At 38.6% G+C, this 21,186-nt stretch overlaps 1 protein-coding gene across 1 annotated transcript; it reads left to right on the plus strand.

Annotated features, from left to right (window-relative positions):
- Window positions 1–15,625: 15,625 nt before the first annotated feature.
- Window positions 15,626–20,502, plus strand: LOC148192201 (uncharacterized). Its single transcript, XM_088100289.1, has one exon. It carries the CDS (start codon window positions 18,546–18,548, stop codon window positions 19,881–19,883), a length of 1,338 nt encoding a protein of 445 aa, XP_087956415.1. The 5' UTR covers window positions 15,626–18,545; the 3' UTR covers window positions 19,884–20,502.
- Window positions 20,503–21,186: the final 684 nt, after the last annotated feature.

Here is a 21,186-nt window from a genome sequence, read left to right on the forward strand (position 1 = left end):
AATAAAGGTGAAGAGGTAGCCTGAGCATCCAAGATCCTCCTTCAAAGGGGTGAAAGAGAGAGTGTTTGCCTCGTTTCTGCCAAAGATGCCTAACTATAGGACGTGCAAGCCCTTATATACTAATCTAGAGTTACAAAAGATTACAAAAGTCCAAGCCCAAAAAGTGCCGCTCAGCGGTATTTACCGCTCAGCGGTGATTGCGCGTCTTCTTTCTTCCCCTCAGCGGCCATTTTGCCCCTCAGCGGTTCCAACGTCACCTCTTGAGTGCCGCTCAGCGGTAGTTTGCCGCTGAGCGGTGCCTTCGACTTCTCCTTTTTGCACTCTTTCTTGTCTTTTCTAATGTCCTCTCTCTTATTCTTCACTTCTTTCACCAAATTCACCTCAAAACCTGCACAAGAACACTTAAATCAAGCATAAACCTGTCCAGCTCTCTTATTTCTGAAAATATAAACAAAAGGCATGATTTCAAGCTAGTTTCTAAGTCTAAAGGTTGCTTTTAGTATCAACTTTAAGCATGAAAATAACAGTTTTTCAACTGTTATCAAGGGCTTGAAAGTGTTTTTGTGATTAAAAATGAACTAAATTAAAACACGAATATAAACACAGATGTAAAGAAAAAAAATTAAAACAATTGGACACTAAAGCTAACATTACAACTTAATTAACACCACTGAATAAAATAGACAACATTAAAGGGAATCAAAGCAGTAAAGTGAATGATCCTATTTTAAGCAAATTAAAAATCGAGCTTGCGTTAACTTGAAAACATAGATTGAATGCAACAAGTCAATAAAAAAACTAATCTAATGCTATTAAACTGCAACATTCAGCTAACAAAGGAAATGCACATTATAGTCATATAGAGGAAATACATCCATCACGGAACAACTAGAAATAAATAAAACAAGCCGAGAGCTCCTTCCATGTGTCACCGTGTACTCGAGCCAAACGAACTCTCCTATTCCAAAATCAAATCAGCGTCACATCTCCTCCCATTTTTATCTCCTGGAAACAATTTAAATACACCGTGCAGCAAGGAAATAATGAGCACGAGCTTGCTTTCTAAAAGAAATAGTGTAATCAAGGATTCCATCCAGACCGTAATAGTGTGCACGACTTCCAACAAAATTAAAATGCACTTTTCATGAAAAATTAAACAAACATTCCTAATAAATCCAGCACTTGCAAAATGAAAGCAGAGTAATGAGTGCCCATTTTATCTAAAATGAAAATCAAATTAAAAGGTGCTCTAGAGTTCTCCACCAAGACCGTGTGCTCTTCAAAGTGAAAAATATGTATCCAAACGTGGGTTGCTGCTGCCCTTCACCCGTCCAGCCCTTCCATCTCTCATTCCATAGAAACAACGTTCAAAGAAAACTCTCCAAAGTATCAATCACGGTACTTCTCGAAAACTAAGGCACAAGCCCCCAGAAAACCAGAGAGTAAAATGGCCAAATGTCCAGTGGCGGCTGCAGTGTGTCCCAGCCCTCACCCGTAACCTTCCATCCCTACAAATTGAAAAATTCCCCCAGAAAAAAACTCCAATGAAGCTCTTCTTTCACTCCATCCGTGGGCTTTCTCCTCCCTGTGGGCCGCGTGGCGTGTGCACCTCCTAGATGTGCGCATATCTCTTTTTCTCCAATGCTGGATGCCACCTCACGTGGTTGAATGTGTTGGAAGCCAAACCCAATTCAAATTGCTGGAGCTGCTGGATGCACCCCCTCTTCCCATGTGGCTGCTGGAAAATGAAGAAAATAATTTGGACGCGTGGCAGCTATTGGATGTCTGTGCCGCTCCCCAAACTGCTTCCCATTCTCCGCGTGCTTTTCTTTGCTGGACACTCCAATTCAATTTGTCCATGGGCCCCGCTGTTGCTTTGCTTCCAGAATCAGACCGTGACACTCCATAGTTGCTGGATGCCACCCCCTCTTGCTTACTGGACCGTGGATCAAAGTGTGGGCCTGTTGTACCAATTCAAAGCTGCTGGCTGTGATCGAGAAGATATGTTGTACTGGACGTGGATGCTTCCTCTCCTCAATCCCGTGAAGCCTGCTGTCAAACGCACACTGCTGGACTGCTTGGACGTGGCAACTCTCAAGGTCTGTGCTTCTAGCATCAGCCCTCTACATTGCTGGACGTGTGGTGCTTCTTTCTTGGACTAAGACTGTGACACTTGCTGACCACGTGCAGGTGAGGTGTTGCTGCCGTGAGCATGTGAAGTCCTGCTGCCAAAATTAAGTTATTGTGCACCCTCTTCATCCACCAGGCCCTTGCGCGTGCTGCTTGAAGGCTGTGTTGGTGCTGTCTCGCTGGACGTGTTGAAGGCCTACTTCTTGGATGCACCCCCCTATTTCGCTGGATGCACCTCCTAAAGCAAGCCAACATTCTCTTTTCACGTCTCATCTCTATGTGCACCCCCAAAAATGAAATCCACACCTCCTCTCATTTTAATTTAAAGTTTATTTGATGTGGCATTTCTCTTTAAGTCCCAAAATATTATCCAACAATTTCCCTACAATTAACAATGCAAATAATTAGCTTAAATAATTCAAATTAATTAAAATAAGAATTTTTGGTCAAATTAAACACAATTAGCAAAAACGGAAAAATACCAGACTTTTAAGCACAATTCCCTGATTAAATCTAGCACAATAAGCTAAGTGAAATTGAGAAAATATTGACTCATCAATAATCATATGATAGCATTTATCAGTAAATGCTATCTCAGCTCCTCATCAGTCTGAGCTGTCCTCTGTATCTTCTTCTTCTTCCTCATCTTCATCATCTTCAAATGCATCATCATCATCAGCTTCATCTTCTTCCATCTCTCTAGCTGAAGCTTCAGCTGCTCCAGCTCCTCCTCCATGCACTGGTTCCTCTGGCCAAGCTACCACATTATGGAATTCATCCATAGTCCACCTGTGGGCTGGAGGTGTATCATACATCCCCACAATCATCTTAGCAGTGGCCACCTGCCCTTTGTGAATGGACTGCAACTGAGCACCTATAAGAGACATATACATGTCCCTCATTTGGAATGGTTCTGCTTCATGTGTCTCAGCAGATGTCTGGCTCTGTGCTGGCCCTCTCTCTCTACGAGCACGGCGTGGTGGAACTGGCTGAGCTGCCTCCTCACCTCCACAGTACTGTCTGTAATAGGCTTCATCAATAGCTTTTCTTGGCCTCTCAAATGGTGGAGCAGAAGTGTCCACCCCAACTATCTTGCAAAGGTGAGTAATCAAGGAGGGATGTCCTAGTGGTGCTTTGTTGTTTGAGGTATTGGCGCACACACTAATTTCATCAGCTATCACCTGCCCAATATTAACATTTAAGTTTCTGATAGCACAGTAGATGAATAGTGCCCTGCTGAGAGTAATATCTGACACATGTGAACATGGCTGAATGTTGGCATGAGAAAACGCCATCCAATACTTTGCAAGAGGAGTCAAATCCGTCCTCCTAATGTTAACCACTGAGCCAGATCTATTCCTTTGGAAGTGTCCTCCAGGTATGCATAGTACTCTCTCCACATCCTCATAATCAGCACCTTCCTCCATGCAAAGAGCAAACTGGCACTGCTCACCAGCCCAAACAATGTCCAGGAAGTTATTGATAGAATCAGAATCATACCTGATAGCATGGCCTCTGACATAGCCCAATTAATTCTCAGCTGGATAATCACCAATCTTCTTTGCATTGGTGTAAAATTCCTTTACCACAGCTATGTTGGCAGGTGCAGGATAGGTGGCTAGCTTTCCCCAGTCATTCCCTAACACTTGCTCTCCAAATTGAGGAGCAAAGCTAGGTATCATTCCAACCTTTCTCTCCATCAGAAGTCTCCTGTCCTGAACCACCCTAAAGTGCTTCTCATGTTTTCTAGAGAGGAACCTGCTAGAGTGGGGTTGCTCTGGTTCCTTTTCCTTTCTCTTGGTTGCCATGGTTTTCAATCTTTTTCCTGAAGAGGATGCCATTCCTACATTCAAACACAAATACAAAACCACAGAACATGATGTTAATCATTAGTAAAACACAGAACACAACTCCTTTCGAAGCTAAACCACCGCTGAGGGCCAAAATTTCCCCTCAGCGCCACCACTGCCACATTCCAACACGCAAAAATTTAGAAAAACCAAATCTGGAAGAGTGCCGCTCAGCAGCAGTTTACCCCTCAGCGGTAACTCTGCAGATTTTTGAAAAACTTGTTTTAAAGCTGTCCTAACTCCACCCAAATGCAATTTTTAGTTTTCCAGTTCATAATCATGCAGTTTAATCGGTTCAAACATCAAATATATCATCAAATCATGCATAGAAATCAAAACCCCTAAATATTCATGCTTTGACAATCACATTCAAAATCAAAAACCCTAGAATAAACAAAATGCATTTTACTTACTTGGGTGGAGATACTAGATGCAATGAGAATGTTTCCAATCTAAGATACTCTCTTCCAACCCCAAACTTGAATAAAACACTAGTGAAAAAGTGAGTAGAAGAGAAATTTTCTTAAGAGGAAAGAATGAAAAGATGTGGAAAACCTTGGAGAAGGTATGTGGAAGTGTTTGTGCAGAGAAAAGCCTGAAAGTATGAGAACTTGCGCAGCTTAGGGTTTAAAAATACCCTAATGGGCTCGGGTCCCGCTAAGGGGAACTAAAGCCCATTCTGCGAGAGTACCGCTCAGCGGCACTTTCGTGATGTGCCCTTCTCCTTCTTTTCTTAACCTACGTGCCTCCTAGACATGCCCCTCACTGGTTCCCTGCAATTCAATGTTCAAAATGCTTATGCAAACCCTAACTAAAACAAACAAACAGAAATATTCAATCAACTGGGTTGCCTCCCAGGTAGCGCTTGTTTAACGTCACGAGCCTGACCCAAAATCCACCAACACCCATCAGTAGGTGTTACAAACATAGTATCCTTCAGTAGATACTTAATCACTTAGCATCCTTCAGTAGATGCTATCTCCAACAAAATAATACAAAAATAATGTTCACAAATTAAAAATTACAAAACCAAATCAAAAGTCTGTAAATCCACTGGGTTGCCTCCCAGCAACCGCTCTTTTAACGTCATTAGCTTGACCCAATAAAATTCAAGTTCCTTCTTCTTTATAGTTGATGTTGTCATTCCACCAACTCCTCAGCTGTTTCCTCTGAACTGTCTTGGTCCTTCTAGAATATGGAGACTCTATCTCTATCATCTCCTTCTCTTTAAAGCCTTTCACAACCCACAACTTGTTCTTGATTCTTACATGTGAGCCAAGTTGGAGTCTTCTTCTCTCCCAATCACTAGGAATTTCTCCTCCTCTTCCAATATTTTCTTCCTTGGGTACCTGAAACAACAAACAATGGTTACCTGAAACCGTGAGATTTTCATCTTTCCGGCTAGTCATGGGTGCATCTTGAAATGCAGCTTTATAACTAGCTTCTTCCTCCTTTGCTTGCGTCTCATCTTTGAAGACGTCTACCACCACTCTCTCCTCTCTGTCCTAGAGCACCACTATACCTTCATTTACATCAATAATAACTCTGGCCGTTTTCATAAACGGTCTTCCAAGTATGATAGGTATCTTCTCTGTCTCCATCTTCATCACCACAAAGTCTGCCAAGAACTGAAGTTTGCCAACACAAACTATAATGTCCTCTACAATCCCACATGGCTCCTTTGAAGATCCATCGGCCATTACTATTTTATCCTTTGCAGGTTTTACTTTAACATTGTCGATTTGCTCTAGTAAAGAATAAGGTATCAAGTTAACACTTGAACCTAAATCAAGGAGAGCTTTCTTTACCTTTTTCTTCCCTATGGTACAAGGGATAGAAAAACTGCCTGGATCTGATGCTTTAGGAGGGAATGACTCTTTTTTAACAGTTATACACTCCTTTGCCTCATCATCTCTACGTCTCTTTTTTGTAGAGATTTTTTCATCAGATTTTGTGTAAACTGTGATTTGCTGTAGAATCTGTTCCCAAGGTGCTTCATTATCCACCATTCTGAATAATTCTGTGAAATCCATTTGTTTCCCTTGATGGATTGGAAAAGGAAAATTACTTTTGCTCTCTATGTCTCTTCTCTCTGTTGTATCTAACTCAACTTTATCATCATCAACACTCTTTACCAACTTGCACTCTTCTCTGGGGTTAACCTCAGTATTAGCCCCAAAGTTTCTATTTGGCCTTTCTTCCAATTGCTTGGTAATCTGACCCATTTGAATCTCCAAGTTCTTTATAGCAGCTTCAGTGCTCTTTTGAGAAGATTCAGTTTTCTGTATGAATTGCTGAAGAGTTTCTTCCAACCTTGTTGATCTTTCATTAAGCATAGATAACTGTTGCCAAAAGGTTTGTTGCTGCTGCTGCTTATTATATTGACTAGCTTGCCCAGTTTGTCCTTGACCAATGCTTGGGTGTGGTTTCCACCCTTGATTGTAATTCCCTTGACGGTATGGAAATTGATTGGCCATGAAATTAACGTCCTCTACAGCTTCAACTGGAAAGGCACATTGACCATTGATATGGTCACCTTCACATAATTCGCACAACTGGGTTTGTACCTGTGCAAGAGTTTTAGTCAGAGTTTCCAGCTGTTGAGTTAGAATTTTATTTTGAGCTAGCAAGGCATCATGTGTCTGTAATTGGAGAACCCCTTTTTGTTGCATAGGAGCTCCTCTCTCACTGTGCAGCTCATTATCACTAGTAGCCATGTTTTCTTTAATTTCTATGGCTTCCTCTGGAGTTTTCCATTTAATATTGCCTCCTGCTGAGGCGTCCAACATCATCTTAGTTTGTGAACCAAGCCCTCCAAGGAAAGTTAAGACTACTTCCTGTTCTTCAAAGCCATGCGTGGGTGTTTTTCTTAGCAGACTTTTGTATCTATCCCATGCATGCCCCAGTGATTCTTCCATGCCCTGCTTGAAATGAAGATATCTCTTGCTTGCCTTTTGTCACCTTTGATTGTGGAAAGTACTTGTTTAAAAACTTTGTTACCACTGCTTCCCAATCTGTGAAACTTCCCTCTGGAAAATAATTTAACCAAAGCTTAGCATTACCTCCTAATGAGAAAGGAAACAAACTAAGTTTGATCGCTTCATCTGGCACCCCATTAATTTTGACTGTGTTGCAAATCTCATTGAAGGTAGTGAGGTGCTCATATGGGCTTTCATGAGATAACCCATTAAATTGGTTGCTTTTCACCAGTTGAATCAGTGCTGGTTTGACCTCCATATTAGCTGCATTGACTCTAGGTCTAGCTATATTGTTAAAGTGCTGAGGTCCAGCTATATTGGTGTAGTCAGCAAGAGTTCTTCTGATATTATTGTTCTCCATATTTTCTGTGCTATGAACAGAACCTTGTGGTGATGGTTGCAACAGAATTTCCGGAGGAGGGAAAAGTTCTCTAGATGTTCGGATTCTTCTCCTCCGTCTATTCTCGTCTAGACCTTCAAGAAGAGGTTCTGTTGTTTTCTTGCTCCTAGTTCGAACTGCCTCCTGCATACACAAGAACACAAAACCCTAGAATATTTCGTTAGCACAAAAAGATATAGGAGAAGATAAAAACAGAAAACAGAAAATAAAATAAAATAAAATAAAATAAAAACCGAAAAAATAAAAACAGAAAAAATAAAAACAGAAATTCAAAATTCAAAGTCAAAGATAATCAATAATCACACAAATTAACCAGTTAAACCACGAGTCCCCGGCAACGGCGCGAAAAACTTGATGGACAATTTTATGAACACCAAAATATGATGTCACAAACTTGTTTTTTTTTATCGGCAAGTATGACCGAATCGTTCAAGTAATAAACTTGGTAAGACCAAGTATCGTTCTTTCCAAAGGACTCACGACCTAGTTTAGTTGTGTGGTCTATTGATTAGCTAAGACTTAAAGACGAAATATTTGGATTTTTATATGCAAAAGACGAAAATTAAATATGTATGCATGAAGTTTTGATCAATGGCAAAAAAACAAAAGATAAACACTTTCAATGAAATATATGTATGAATATGTTGTTGGGGGTCAACTTCATCTTATCCACTCTCATATATTTTAGGAATTCAACATTCAAATCATCATTGTTAATGCCACTCTCTAAAGTACCTTTCAAGAAGGCTTCTCCCTAATCACGAGTTCATACAATTCCTAACATTCCTAATAATTAGTTCATAAGTGCAGGAGCTTAAAGACAACCAATATAATATTGGGAGAAATTCCCCAGATCTAGACTTCCCCGTACGTGCCCGTATCGACAAAACCAATAATCATGCATCGAATGAGTTAAACAATGCAAGCATTAAGCAAAGAGGAAAAACCCTAACTAATGATGAAAGAAAGCATAGATCTTAAATAAAAGATGTAAAAACAAATTCCATATATGAGAGCTTCAAAAGATTACATTGATTCCCCAACAAACATACAGAGTTTAGTTCACCATATTCATGGTGAACCTAGATGAATAACAATGAAAGAATGAAAGATAAAACCCAAAAACGGTGAAGAGGAAGCTTCAGCATCCAAGATCCTCCTTCAAAGGGGTGGAAGAGAGAGTGTTTTCTTCGTTCCAGCGAAAGATACTAACCCTAGGAAACCCTAAAGCTTATATATTATTCGTAAATTACAGAAAATTAGGTCCAAGCCCATAAAAGTGCCGCTCAGCGGTAAACTGCCGCTCAGCGGTAAGTGCGTGTCTCGTTTCTTCCCCTCAGCGGCCATTTTGCCCCTCAGCGGACCTCCCGTGACTTCCTAAGTGCCGCTCAGCGGTAAACTGCCGCTGAGCGGTGACTTCGGCTTCTCCTTTTGCACTTTTTGATGTCTTTTCTGATTTCATCTCTCTCCTTCTTCACTTCTTTCACTAAATTCACCTTAAAACCTGCACAAAAACACTAAAATCAAGCATAAACCTGTCCAACTCTCTTATTTCTGAAAATATGAATAAAAGTATGATTTCAAGCTAGTTTCTAAGTATAAAGGTTGCTTTTAGTATCAATTTTATGCATGAAAATAACAGTTTTTCAACTGTTATCAGCATACATGGTTACTTTTGTCTTTTGCATTTGAAACCTATAACAATTTGTTCAATAGTCTTAAATAATCAAGAAATCATATAACTAACTAGGCCGTGAGTCCTTTGGGAGAACGATACTTGGTCTTACCGAGTTTATTACTTGATACGATTCGGTCACACTTGCCGAGGGTTAAACAAGTTTTTGGCGCCGTTTTTCGGTGTTCATAAATTTGTCATCAACAACCAAGTTCTAAGTTTGGAGTTGTGATAAAGTTGAAAAACTGTTATTTTTATACTTAATTTTAACATAAAAAACAACCTTTATGACTTAGAAACTAGCTTGAAATCATGCTTTTGCTTATGTTGTGGAAATAAGAGAGTTGGATGGGTTTTATGCTTTGTTTTCCTTGTTTTTCCAGGTTTTAAGATGAATTGAATGAAAGAAGTGAAGAAGTCAGAAGTTGGACTCAGAAAAGGAAGAAAAAATGCATAAAAGAAGAGCCGCAAGTACCGCTCAACGCCATTTTTACCACTGAGCGGTTGATGGAAGAAGGATCCAGAAGGATCCAGCTAATTCTGGTGCAAGATGGAATCAACGAAACTTCTCCTAGGAACTTCTGGAATATGAACTGGAAAGGAGGATGAACATCATTTTGTTGCAGCGGAAGAAGTTGAATTATGATGATTATGACCGGAGGAAGCATAAACTCTGGAACCCACTCTTCAAACAGTGTTCGGTGACTGGATTGAAGGAGAGTGGATGATTCAGTGATGAAGATAAGGTTGAGGCAAAGGAGGATTGTTAATGATTATGCTACTGATAGGTATATTGATGATTATATTGTTGATGGGCATGCTTTCAGTGCTACCTCTTTGCATGATGAGAACCACTTTCTACTATCACATCTGAATGTTTATTCTTCATGCACTGAACATGAATCTAAGTTTGTTGTTGATACTGCTTCTAAATTTGAAATTGATTCATGTTCTGAGAGTATATCTGATGTGCAACCTGTTACATTGGGATTGGGTGTTATACGTCTGCATGTCATTTCTTTGGAGCCACATTGCACTAACCTTATTGCAGGAGGTACACATGGATTTGACCAACACACACCCACGGTGGAAGACTGTTGAGAGGGTCGCACCTTACACAAAAGTTGATTGCAAAATTAATGCAGTATAGTTACTAGGAAGTGACTCCTAGGCCGTCTCTCAAGGACCAAATGTGGTTCGAGTCTTAGGTCAAACACGAAGTGGGGGGGTTTGGAAATTTTGTTTTGATACGAAAAAAAATTAAATTAAACTGGAAATTAAATAAAATCGTAACCAGAATTGAAAGCATTAAAGTGCATGAAAACATTAAACTGAACACTGCAACAGATAAATATCCAAACACAATTCAAATTATAAAAATGCACGATTAAACTAAAGCATTAAATGCACAATGTTGTCATCTATCCTACGCATACTCCACCAAAGGGAAGAAAATTAACTCAACATGATATAAAATATTTTAAGGCAAACAAAGTAAAAGAAAATAAAACTTCTCAACTGTGACCCATTCATTTACCAAAAGAAATTGAAATTGTAAATGCTTCTAAAACACTCCTTAGCCGTGAATGTAAGTATTGAAATACGCCAAATGAAAAACCATTGAAATTAATTTAAAACGTTGCAGGCATTAGTAAAACGAAGACCCGTGTTGCACTTCTCCAGCTCCAATAAAAGAATTGAATCTCCGCGCTTTCTCAATATCACCATGTGCACCACTTCTTCCAGAACGCAACTCAAACAGCCCCTTGCTCCACCTTTTCTCCATCAATGAAACATCGTCCTATTCTCTAGAAATAATCCCGTGTGCTGCTGCCCTACTCTTTCTTTCAAACACTGTCCCTATTTTAAGAAAGAAAAATGAAAGCTTCCGTGCTGCTGGAAATAAACTTAAGGAAACGCATATATGCGTCAGCTAGTAAACGAACGCACAAATCAGCAATGCAGAAGTTAGAACCGAAATTGTAAAATCATAAAATCCATCTTCCGTGATGAATAACAATAAAGATAATATATGAAATCAGCGTGTTGCCCTTTTTTTTTTTGAAAACAAAGCAAAGCAAAGAAGATATGAGTGCACCGCTCTAGAAAAATGTGTCGCTGTTTTCCAATTGAAATCAGCGCATGCTCCAAAAGTAAATAGCCTTCATCTTTTCTAAGAGATTAATAAAAAGTCCAAGACGTAACCTTGCTAAAGTAAGCTGTGTGCATCACCCAAATTCCATCACCGTGTGAGTCTTTTTTTCTATCTTCTAAAAAAAATGTTCCAGTAAAAGCCAAAAAATGAAGGTGGCCTGAAATGTTGATTTTTCTTTTGGAGCAATCCGTGTGCTTCCTTCCAGGTGGCGGCTGGACCACGCTAGCCGAGACACCACATGCTGCTGCATTTCAATTTAAAATTCACCCATAACCCTCCATAGCTAAAAAATGTCCGTACTAGGTTGCGGCTGGAGCTTCAAATTGAAAGATGAATGACCCCCCGCGAGGCCTCCTTGACAGAGTGCTTTTCAAAGAAAGAAAATCCAATTGTGCTTCTTTCCAGCCAACTTTCCCGTGAAGCCCTTGGATGTGTGCTACTGGGCTGCTTCCGTGTGCACCTCCCAAGATACTATCCATCATCACCTTCTGCTTCTACTGGAACACTTCTTTGCTGCTGTCCACGTACATCCAACTCCACTGTAGCTGGACGTCCGTGATGTTGCTGTTGTGTTGTGCACCTTCCTTTCTCTCCAAGCACACACCTGCTGGACCTGGGCTGTGGACGTGTGTAGCTCTCCAAGTTGCTGCTGGACCGTGCCTCCCAGATGTGCGTATGTATCTCCTTTCTCCAATGCTGGATGCCACCTCCAAAGTGCTTCCCATTCTCCGCGTGAAAGCAGGCCTTCCATCACACCTCTCGGACGCGTGGTTTTCTCTCAAAGCTGGTTGGACCGTGAAGTGGCTGCTGGGCCGTGTAATGTTTACTGGACGTGTGCTTGCTGGAAAATTGAAGATGTGGGCCGCGCGTGCTGCTGGAAAATGCTCTTTACTCCTTCCTTGGGCCATGACCTTGAAGCACCTCCAAAGCTGTTGTCCAAAGATTCCTCTTGGTGGTTGTTCCTTCTTTCTTCACGTGTTGATTGTTGTATGAAGGAATAAATGGGTGTAAGCCATGCTGGACCATGTGGTTGCTGCTCACCGTGTGCACCTCTCCAAATGAATCCAGCTTCTCGATGTGCACCCCCAAAATTGAAATCCACACCTCCTCTCTTATCTTAGTTTAAAATAAAATTGATGTGGCATTTTCTTTTGACCTCCAAATGTCCCAAATATTATCCAACAATTTTCCTACAATTAATAATGCAAATAATTAGCTCAAATAATTCAAATTAATTAAAATAAGAATTTTTTGTCAAATTAAGCACAATTAGCAAAAACGGAAAAATACCAGACATTTAAGCACAATTCCCTAATTAAATTCGGTACAATAAGCTAAGTGAAATTGAGAAAATATTGACTCATCAAAGACAAAGGTGCCAATATACATAATATTTTGAAGATCAATAGGCATCTGATGACAAATTTATGAACACCGAAAAACAACGCCACAAACTTGTTTAACAATCGGCAAGTGTGACCGAATCGTATCAAGTAATAAAACTAGGTAAGACGAAGTATCGTTTTCCCAAAGGACTCACGGCCTAGTTAGCTATATGATTTGTTGATTAGTTAAGACTTGTTAACAATTGATTGTAGGGTTTAAATGCAAAAGACAGTAATTAAACATGTAGGCATAAATTTGATCAATGGAAAAGAGGAAAACAAACACTTTAATGAATTAAATGGATGAGTATGTTGTTGGGGTTATCAATTTCATCTTATCCACTCTCATATACTTTTAGGAATTCATCATTCTTTTCATCAATTGCTAATGCCACTCTTTAAATCACCTTGCAAGAAGGTCTATCCTTAATTACGAGTTCATACAATTCCTAGAATTCCTAGTAATTAGTTCTGAAGTGCAGAAGCTTAAAGGCAACCAATATGCTATTGGGAGAAATTCCCCGGATCTAGATTTCCCCGTACGTTCCCATATCGACAAAATCAATAATCATGGCATTGAATGAGTTAAACAAAGCAAGCTTTAAGCAAAGAGGAAAAACCCTAACTAATGATGAAAGAAAGCATATATCTTAAAATAAGATGTAAAACACAAATTCCATATATGAGAGTTTCACAAGACTACATTGATTCCCCAACAACAATACAAGGTTTAATTCACCATATTCATGGTGAAACTAGATGAACAATAATGAATGAAAGAAAGATAGAACCCTAGAAAGATGAAGAGGTAGCCTGAGCATCCAAGATCTTCCTTCAAGGGGTGGAAAAGTGAGTGTTTGCTTCGTCCCAGCCAAAGATACAAACCCTAGGACGTCCTAAAGCTTATATATTATTCTAAAATATACAGAAAATTAGGCCCAAGCCCAAAATAGTGCCGCTCAGCGGTAAACTACCGCTCAGCGGTAAGTGCGTGAGTTGTTTTCCTCCCCTCAGCGGCCTTTTCACCCCTCAGCGGAGCCAACGTGGGTTTTTGAGTGTCGTTCAGCGGTAAACTGCCGCTGAGCGGTAATTACGGCTTCTCCTTTTGCACTTTTTTATGTCTTTTCTGATTCCATCTCTATCCTTCTTCACTTCTTTCACCAAATTCACCTTAAAACCTGCATAAAACACTTAAATCAAGCATAAACCTGTCCAGCTCTCTTATTTCTAAAAATATACCCAGAAGCATGATTTCAAGCTAGTTTCTAAGTGTTAAATGTTGCTTTTAGTATCAATTTTAAGCATGAAAATAACAGTTTTTCAACTGTTATCACAACCCCAAACTTAGAACTTTGCTTGTCCTCAAGCAAACAAGATGTAACTCAATCTTCTACCAATCTGTATAATGGTTTACTCATTCAAAAATCCTCTTTCCAAGATAAGTAGAAACTTCAATCAAACTCATGACAAAGATTTCAATCAAGACGTGCACATGCTTTGGTGTTCACAAAGTCACTTAATATCCAATAAATGCTATTTTTCATGAATGATCAATCAACTAAGCATGGATGTTCTTATGTATTCATGTAATCTTTCCTCACTAGATAAAGTGTTTCACTCAAACACACAAGTGTATAAGAGGTATTCACTCATTCACTCTACTATCACAATGTCACATGAATCAACTTTGCCTTTCATTTAATCACAATCAAAAACACTTACTAGCAAGCATCATCACAAGGACTTTTCTATGGCTTATAACGTGGCTGGGCTAACAAGAAAATTGGTTTTTCTAGATCACAAAACCCTTGAGTTAATAGAAACATATAAACACAATCATTCTTATTTATTCCCAACTTTCTTTTGCATTGAGCTTTTCTTTTTCTTTTCTTTTCTTTCTCTTTTTCTTTTTCTTTTCACATACTTAATTCTTAGCTCTTAGCTCAATGCTTTCAATTTCCCTTTCTATTTTCCAACAACCCCAAACTTGAACATTTGTCAATACCACAAAATATTTTCTACTTAACTCAAGGTAAAGCTTTTCAACAAGGGTTTTCAAATCATGTTCAAGGCTAGAGGTTCAAAGGATAGAACACATAGTGTTCTCTTTTAGTGGGCTAAATTTATGAATTTGGCTAATAAAAGGGTTATCAACAAATGGCCTTGATCATATGATGCAAACAAGCAAGTAATTCAATCATAGAAAACCTGGGCAAAGTCATTCATGCTTCCAAAGGAATAGCATTCAATCACAAAAACTCTGGAGCTCAAAACCTCACATATAAGCTCATTCACATTTGACATACACATCTTGCTTAATATCATAATCACAATCATAACATCATGCATTTGTTCACAAAGCTTGTGAACCACCTGTATAAGCATATAATGTGCACATCTCAAGATCAATCAATATCAAAGCATCATCAGGCATTACTTATCAAACAAGCACAATCATAAGCAAACCATCATAACAGACAAAGTTTTCAATTGAGTACATCAAACCCTATTCTAAAACAAAAGTAAATAAGTTCAAAACACTGGATTGCCTCCCAGCAAGCGGTTGTTTAACGTCACGAGCCTGACCCACAATTTCAAGGATCAACCAACTGCATCATTGTGGACAAATATTGCACTTCTCCCCCTAAGTAAGGCTTGAGACGTTGACCATTCACCACCCAGCTTTTCTGTGGATCATCAGTGGCTGGAGTAAATATTTTAATTGCTCCATGTGGATGCACTCCTTTTACTACAAATGGTCCTAACCATTTTGTCTTCAATTTCCCAGGGAATATCTTCAATCTTGAATTGAATAATAGTACCTGTTGTCCTGGATTAAAAACTTTATTTACCAACTTCCTGTCATGATAGAATTTGATCTTATCTTTATAAGCCTTGGATGAATCATATGCATGTAATTGCATTTCTTCAAGCTCCAGAATCTGCCTTCTGCGTGTGCCTTGAGTTTCATAAGGATCAAAATTCAAAAATTTCAAAGCCCACAACGCTTTATGCTCCAACTTCACTGGCAAATGACATGCTTTCTGATACAAGAAGGTCTAACACCATAGGACCCATCACAAGAGGAATGGCCAAAAAGCTCCAAGATGAATATTTTCCCCAAGGTCAAGTACTATTTGCTATCTTTGGATGGAAAATTGGAGAACAAGAAGATCTTCCAAATCTGCCAAAACATGGAGAAGGGTAAAATAGACATTTCTATACAAGAAGGGGTGTGCTTATCCTTCTATGGGGCTGCATTAGTAATTGTTTTCTCCACATAAAACTCATTTGTCACGTGTTTTAGAAGCCACACATTTAGCACATGGGTTCAGATCTGAAACGTGTAAATTGTTTGCTTAAGCCTTGAGATTGATCTATAAAATCTCATAGGCAAAGCTTGTAGATTACTTTTGGATTGTAGTAAAGAATTTCTGCTGAAATGCATAGTAAATTCCTTCTCCAAGAGTCACTTCTTAGCTTGATTCCCATTGCAACTTTCTTCCACTCTAGGAAGCCTTCTGAGTTGTGAATCACCTCTCCAAGCTAGCCTTCATATCCAACCACCATAAACACCAATCATCCGCTGCATCACATCCAAAGCTCCTCACCAATCTGCTCTTGAAATTCCAAATCTGCACACCTCTGCATCAGATACAGCTCCTGTTACATTGGTTGCAGCCACTGTCCAAGTCTCCTTGCACCTCCAATCTCACGGCTCATCTTCTCCACATCTCCTAGGATGTATCAAGTGGTATTCAGAGCTTAGGTTCTAACTTGAACCGTGAGATAAGTGGCTTCATTTTGCATTTTTCAAACTGTCATTCAAATTCCTGCTATGTCTTGTGGTTTTTCTAAATTCTGTTTCTGTTTCAGCATATATGATGTGTTTAGGCTTCTATGTTTTGAGTTTTATTGATACCAGCTCTATTTGCTTGAGTCTATCATCATTTTATTCGGTTATCTCTTGCTGTTTTGAGTCATTTTAATCATTTAAATATCATTTCTGGTTTTGTCTTAAGTCTTGTTAGTATTTTGCTGTTTTGTTATCAAATCTGGTTTTTCTACCAAGTTTTACCAAAAATCTGAGTTGTTTGAATGTGGCTACACCAAGTAAGAGCAATGAATACTTCAGAAATGAGCTCAGGTGTTTAGATCTATCATTCAAACTCAAAATCTGTGCAGTTTTTTTTTTAAAATCCTGACAGCATTTCAGTTCTGTTTTTGTGCTGCATTGCCACTGTTTTTATGGTCATTTACTGTTCTATTGAACAGCAGTTGGTTGATCCATTGTCTGAACCATTTGGAAGATGAAATGAGTTGATTCCAAATAGTTTGTCATGTGGCAAGAGTGTCCAAGCATTTGGCCGAGATGCATGAGTTTCCTTGAGTCAATTTTGCTTAATTGTGTGTGGTTAGTATTAGATCATTGCTAATCATCATCAACACTGAATTTCTGCATTTGTGCAAATTTCAAATACCATTTCTAACTCCTCCTTGCTGTTTTCAAGTCAGAATTACTTTTGAATCAAAATTTGACCATGCTAGTTGGTAAATTTAGCTGAAATATGGTACTGCAGTAGTGATTTTCTGTTTTATATAGTTTTGATGTATCCAATTAGTTCCAACAAGTCATAAATCATCATCAAAACATGTTTGAATCATTGGAAAATAACTAGGTGCAGTACTGTTCATTTGGTCTATTTTTCTGCATTGAAAAAAAATTGACTCTGCTGCAATACTGTGCTGGTTTTTCTGTCAAATTCTGCACTGCATTACTTTGTTTGATTCATCATTTTTAGATGCAGTAAAAGCCATGGTCCATTTAAAATATTAAGATAACAATTCAAAAGAGATATTACAAATGTTAAAAGGCACTTAGGACCATTGCATCATCAGTTTCGAAGTTTGAATTGTATAAAAATCTGGTGCAGAAATCTGGTGAAAAATCTGGTGCAACTCATTCAGGCATTTCATCAAACAGTTTTGTCAATTTTCAATGCATAGCCAATTCGTGTGTGATTCTGATTTAAAGTCTTTTATTGCGTTTTAATTCTGTTCTAGAGCCATTCCTAAGATCATTTTGATGTGCCACCGTGATTGATAGCCACTTAATTGCTTGCTTTCTGAATTTTGAACACTCTGCACACCATCTGTTTGACAAAAGTCCTGGTGTTGCTGTCACTTGGATGTGATTTTGCTGGCAATTGTGGTGGTAGTTTCTGTGACTAATTGGTTTATTGGATAGGTGAACTATAACTCAAATAGCTCACTGCAAGTGGAAGCATCAAAGGAAGTTCAATTGGTGAAGAAAAGTGAATGAAGTTGAACCTTGAAGAAGGAAAAACCGTGACTGCAGGAGCATTCTATACTGCAGAAAATTAATTTCTTGGTTTAGGCACCTTGCAGCTGAGAGAATTGTTTGGAATCCAGTAGATTCAAGTTTTTTGAGAGCAACCAAAGCTGCATACATTGTCCCTTAGCCTATTTTTAACTTTTCCTTTCCAATTTACCAAATTTCTTTGTAACTTCCATTGTTTTTCTTTGGTTGTAAGTTCCAAATCCAAGCAAGTGAGGTGCTAGAGTTCACAAGTGCTCTTCCCTCATTTGTAACTAGACTCAAAGAAGTCTCACAACCTAAAATTGAGTAGTCGGTGAGTGTGTCTTAGATCCAAAGTCTAAGCCTCACCTAGGAGACCTCACTTTAATGGTTTTTCCAATTTTCGACTAGATAACATATATCTTGTGCGAATAGGAAGCTCTCTTAGGGGTCCGAATTTAGAGTTTAGGTTGTGTCCTTTGATTTTAAAAGTGATTTTAGTTTAAAGGGTAACTAGTAGTAACCTAAGACATTTCTGGCAAGGCAAGACTTGGTACTTAAGCAGTCTTCATGACTCACCTCTCTTACCTGGGACTTGTCTAAGTGTGAATCTTGTATATCTTTTACACTAGAAAAACTTGTAGAAACAAAGATGTCTTGTTATTCATATAGGTGTTCTAGGAATTTTAATTTTAAGCAACTTAGTTACAAAGAAATCAAAAGAGAACATGATAAAGCTAGAAGGAAGTCTTGTTCATCTTATGAATTTGATAGGATTGAAGATGAATTGTATAAACAAGCTAGTGAAAACATTCCATTCTTTGGTGATGATATTGGTGCATTAACATACCTAGCTTGGGAAAAGGAAATTAATGACATGCATTCATTCATGGTGAGAAAAAGTAAATATGAATCCTTCTATTCTAGAGAGAATGAATCTTATATTCTTAGTCTTTACACTTCTAGTTTTAAAAAGCATGCAAGAGAGTGGTGGGATGATAGGCAATATCATGTTGAGATAGGTAGACAATATCCCATTCATGATTGGAATGAATTGAAAGCTTGTATGAGAAGAAAGTTTGTGCCTCGAGAAATTGAAAGAAACTTAGAACTTATGAGAGAGCTTATTAGAAAAGGTGAGTCATTCATTCAAAATTTAAGTGGGTTCTCCCGTAGGGAAAGTGAGTTTCTAGAAAAACTCAAGAGGCTATGGGAAGAGACAAGCAAACATAGAATTGAGAGGTTAAAAAGAGAAAAACAAAAGCAAGAAGTAAGAGAAAAAAGAGAAATAGAGAGAAGAGAAAAAGAGAGAAGAGAAGAGGAAGAACGAAATAAAAGAAAAGAGGAAGAGAGAAAGAGAAGAGAAGAGGAAGAAAACAAGAGAAGAGATGAGGAAGAAAGAGAAGAAGAGAAAAGAAGAGAGAAAGAGAGAAAAGAAACACTTAGAAGAGAAAAGGAAGAAGTTGAAAGGATAGAAATGGAAGAAAAGAAATCAAAGCAACTAAGGGCAACATCTCCTCCTACATTAGAAGTCAAACTCTTAAGGGGAGGTTTTCTATCCTCTCACTCTTATCCATTTATATTTGAATTTTCCAAATTTCACTTTTCTTTCAAAGAATTGGCCACTCCATCTTTAAAAATGTTATCACTTTCAACACATGCAAATTTCCAACTTGGGTTATGGTTACCTTTATGGTTACCAATAACTCAAGATACAAATAAAATTTCAAATGAAGAAAGGTTTCTTTGTTATATTAAAATTAAAAATTTCAAAATTTGGAAACCTTCTTCTACACATATTCTTTTATATATCTTATTGGGTCAAAGAAAACTAATTAGAGATATGTTTGATGCTTATTGCAGATGGATATTTGACCCAGGAGGAACCCTTATGAAGCTAACAAAAATAAGTCTTCAAAAGCACCATCAGATTCGAGGACAAATCCTTTCCAAGGGGGAGGGGATGATACAAGAAGGTCTAACACCATAGGACCCATCACAAGAGGAATGGCCAAAAAGCTCCAAGATGAATATTTTCCCCAAGGTCAAGTACTATTTGCTATCTTTGGATGGAAAATTGGAGAACAAGAAGATCTTCCAAATCTGCCAAAACATGGAGAAGGGTAAAATAGACATTTCTATACAAGAAGGGGTGTGCTTATCCTTCTATGGGGCTGCATTAGTAATTGTTTTCTCCACATAAAACTCATTTGTCACGTGTTTTAGAAGCCACACATTTAGCACATGGGTTCAGATCTGAAACGTGTAAATTGTTTGCTTAAGCCTTGAGATTGATCTATAAAATCTCATAGGCAAAGCTTGTAGATTACTTTTGGATTGTAGTAAAGAATTTCTGCTGAAATGCATAGTAAATTCCTTCTCCAAGAGTCACTTCTTAGCTTGATTCCCATTGCAACTTTCTTCCACTCTAGGAAGCCTTCTGAGTTGTGAATCACCTCTCCAAGCTAGCCTTCATATCCAACCACCATAAACACCAATCATCCGCTGCATCACATCCAAAGCTCCTCACCAATCTGCTCTTGAAATTCCAAATCTGCACACCTCTGCATCAGATACAGCTCCTGTTACATTGGTTGCAGCCACTGTCCAAGTCTCCTTGCACCTCCAATCTCACGGCTCATCTTCTCCACATCTCCTAGGATGTATCACTTTCCCATAGACTAATTGAAACGGTGATAATCCCATAGACGTCTTCATTGCCGTCCTATAAGCCCAAAAAGCATCATCCAGCTTTAGTGACCAATCCTTTCTTGATGAAGTCACTGTTTTTTCCAGGATCCTTTTTATTTCTCTGTTAGATACCTCAGCTTGTCCATTGGTTTGTGGATGATAAGGTGCAGCTACCTTATGTTTCACTCCATAATGTTTGAGTACTTTTTCTAGCTGATAATTGCAAAAATGAGATCCCACATCACTAATCAACACTCTTGGAGTTCCAAAACGCGAAAATATCTGCTTCTTCAAAAATTTAATTACTGTGTTAGCATCATTTTTAGGACAAGCTAATGCTTCCACCCATTTACTCACATAATCCACTGCTACCAAAATATATTCATTGTTGAAAGATGGAGGAAAGGGTCCCACAAAGTCAATACCCCAACAATAAAAAATCTCAACCTCTAAAATGCCTTGTAATGGCATCTCATGACGTTTAGGGATCGTCCCTGCTCTTTGACACTTATCACAATTTTTAGCATGATTATGAGCATCTTTAAATAAAGTTGGCCAATAAAACCCTGATTGAAGAACTTTTGTTGCTGTTCTTTCTCCAT

The sequence above is a fragment of the Vigna umbellata genome, chromosome 10 (assembly GCF_029865625.1).
Source record: "Vigna umbellata cultivar VRB3 chromosome 10, Vumbellata_1.0, whole genome shotgun sequence".
Lineage (NCBI taxonomy): Eukaryota > Viridiplantae > Streptophyta > Magnoliopsida > Fabales > Fabaceae > Vigna > Vigna umbellata.